This window comes from Vairimorpha ceranae (assembly GCF_000988165.1).
Source record: "Vairimorpha ceranae strain PA08 1199 chromosome Unknown NODE_344, whole genome shotgun sequence".
NCBI lineage: Eukaryota > Fungi > Microsporidia > Nosematidae > Vairimorpha > Vairimorpha ceranae.
The window spans coordinates 1-1,678 of record NW_020169639.1 but is presented as its reverse complement, the minus strand read 5'-3'; the positions used below and the strand labels follow the sequence as shown (position 1 = coordinate 1,678).

General features: G+C 28.3%; 2 protein-coding genes across 2 annotated transcripts; both read right to left on the bottom strand.

Annotated features, from left to right (window-relative positions):
• Positions 1 to 42: 42 nt before the first annotated feature.
• Positions 43 to 381, bottom strand: AAJ76_3440001298 (hypothetical protein; the record flags this gene model as incomplete). The annotated part of the gene is made up of 1 exon (XM_024475262.1): positions 43 to 381. The coding sequence occupies one exon, from the start codon at positions 379 to 381 to the stop codon at positions 43 to 45; it is 339 nt and encodes a 112-aa protein (XP_024329392.1).
• Positions 382 to 1,380: 999 nt separating this feature from the next.
• AAJ76_3440002 (hypothetical protein) lies at positions 1,381 to 1,678 on the bottom strand (the record flags this gene model as incomplete). Its single annotated transcript, XM_024475263.1, has 1 exon — positions 1,381 to 1,678. A coding segment is annotated over one exon (298 nt), but the record flags the coding sequence as incomplete, so codon positions are not given.

Genomic DNA, 1,678 nt, shown 5'->3' with positions numbered 1-1,678 from the left:
AATTTAACAAATATGATATTATTTCATAGAATGTCGATTCACTTATGAAATCCTTTTCATCTTTTCTTCTAGATGGAATATGCTCGTTAAAAAATCGGCATATTTGCTAGTATTATCTATTTCTTCTTTGTTCCACATTGTATCCCAGAATTTTATCACTTCTTCTTTAAGAACGTTAGATTTTTGATTTCTGTTTTCTTCTTCGACATCTAAATAAAATTTATTTCTATATAGCTCAAATTTTCTATTTGTTTGTCTAAATTTCTGTCTTTTGCCATAGCAATTTAATTTCTTTTTATATATAGCTATGCTTTCTGAAATTATAGATTCTGTTATTTCCAAATCATCCTTTCTTATAAGTAATTTATTATATTTCTTCATTACTCTTCCTACTGCTCTGATAGCAGATTCTTCTTTAATACTTGTAGATTCCTTATAAGATTGCAATATAATGAGTTCTTTTGAATAGTTTTCTATTTTCTTTTCAATATTTGTAAACCATTCGGATTTCTTCTTTGTCCTTTGCGTGGTGCTTTGGTAAGTAGATTGTGCAGCTTGAAGGATGTATGCGACATCAGACAGATTTAAGGGTGGGAAAGTTTTTATGTATTCATCAATAGATTTGTCTATATATTCTAATATATCTCCATCAAGGGCACCTCTCGATATTTTATATGTTCTTGTAAACTCAGTTACTTTACAGTCTTTGGCTTTCCCTATTTCATTGTAAAATGTTTTCTTAGTTTAAAATACAGTTCTTGATTAAGTCCCAAAGCCTCTTCAAAATACTCTGAAATTCTTTTTGTTCTCTTTATATTTCTTTCAGATAAATAATTTTTATTACTCAGTAATTTACCTAGTTCATTCCTAAGATTACCCTAAGCTATTCGTTTAAACTCTTCTATTGATAATACTTCTTTATGTTTGATGCAAAATACTTCTGTAGCCATCTTCCAACCTCCTCTCGCCATTCTCTCAAACCTCTTAAGAGTATTCTTAAGAGCATCAGTCGGCCAGAATTCTTATCAAGATTGAATTGACAAATGTAAAGCCTTAAGGGCAGAGAACCTTTCACTCGTTTTCAACTCCACATTTACTTCATTATTGTGATTTTCTTCTGATTCCTTAGCATCTTTTTCATCTGTTTTTCGTTGATCATTGTTTTCTCCAGATTCTGCTTTTTTACCCTTCATTGACAAAAATAATACAAATAAATAAAACTTTACCATAATGTTACCGCTTACAAAGTTATTTTTTACAAATTTTAAAAAAGAAGGGTTTAAAAATAAATAAATATTTTGATTTACATTTTTTATAATATAGACAAGTTTAGTAGTTTTCTTCGGGCAAGGCAAAAATCTACAGTTTTATAAATTAAAATCATTTAATTAAACTTTTAACGCAGTTCTCTAAATTATCGGGGTCGTCAATATTTAATATTTGAAACATTTTCTCAGCTTCTACTTTATTAAAATAAACACGCCTTCCTCCTATGCTGTATCTAACGTCTGAATTGGTTAGTAATGCTATACTTTCAAATAATTGTGGCAATGTTTTTGACCCTGACGCAATTATAAATCGTAAATTTTCAAGTAAGATGCTATAAAAATCATATAACGTTATTTTATTCAGACATAAATATAAATCAGAAAACTTTCGTATATCATTAAAAAATTCA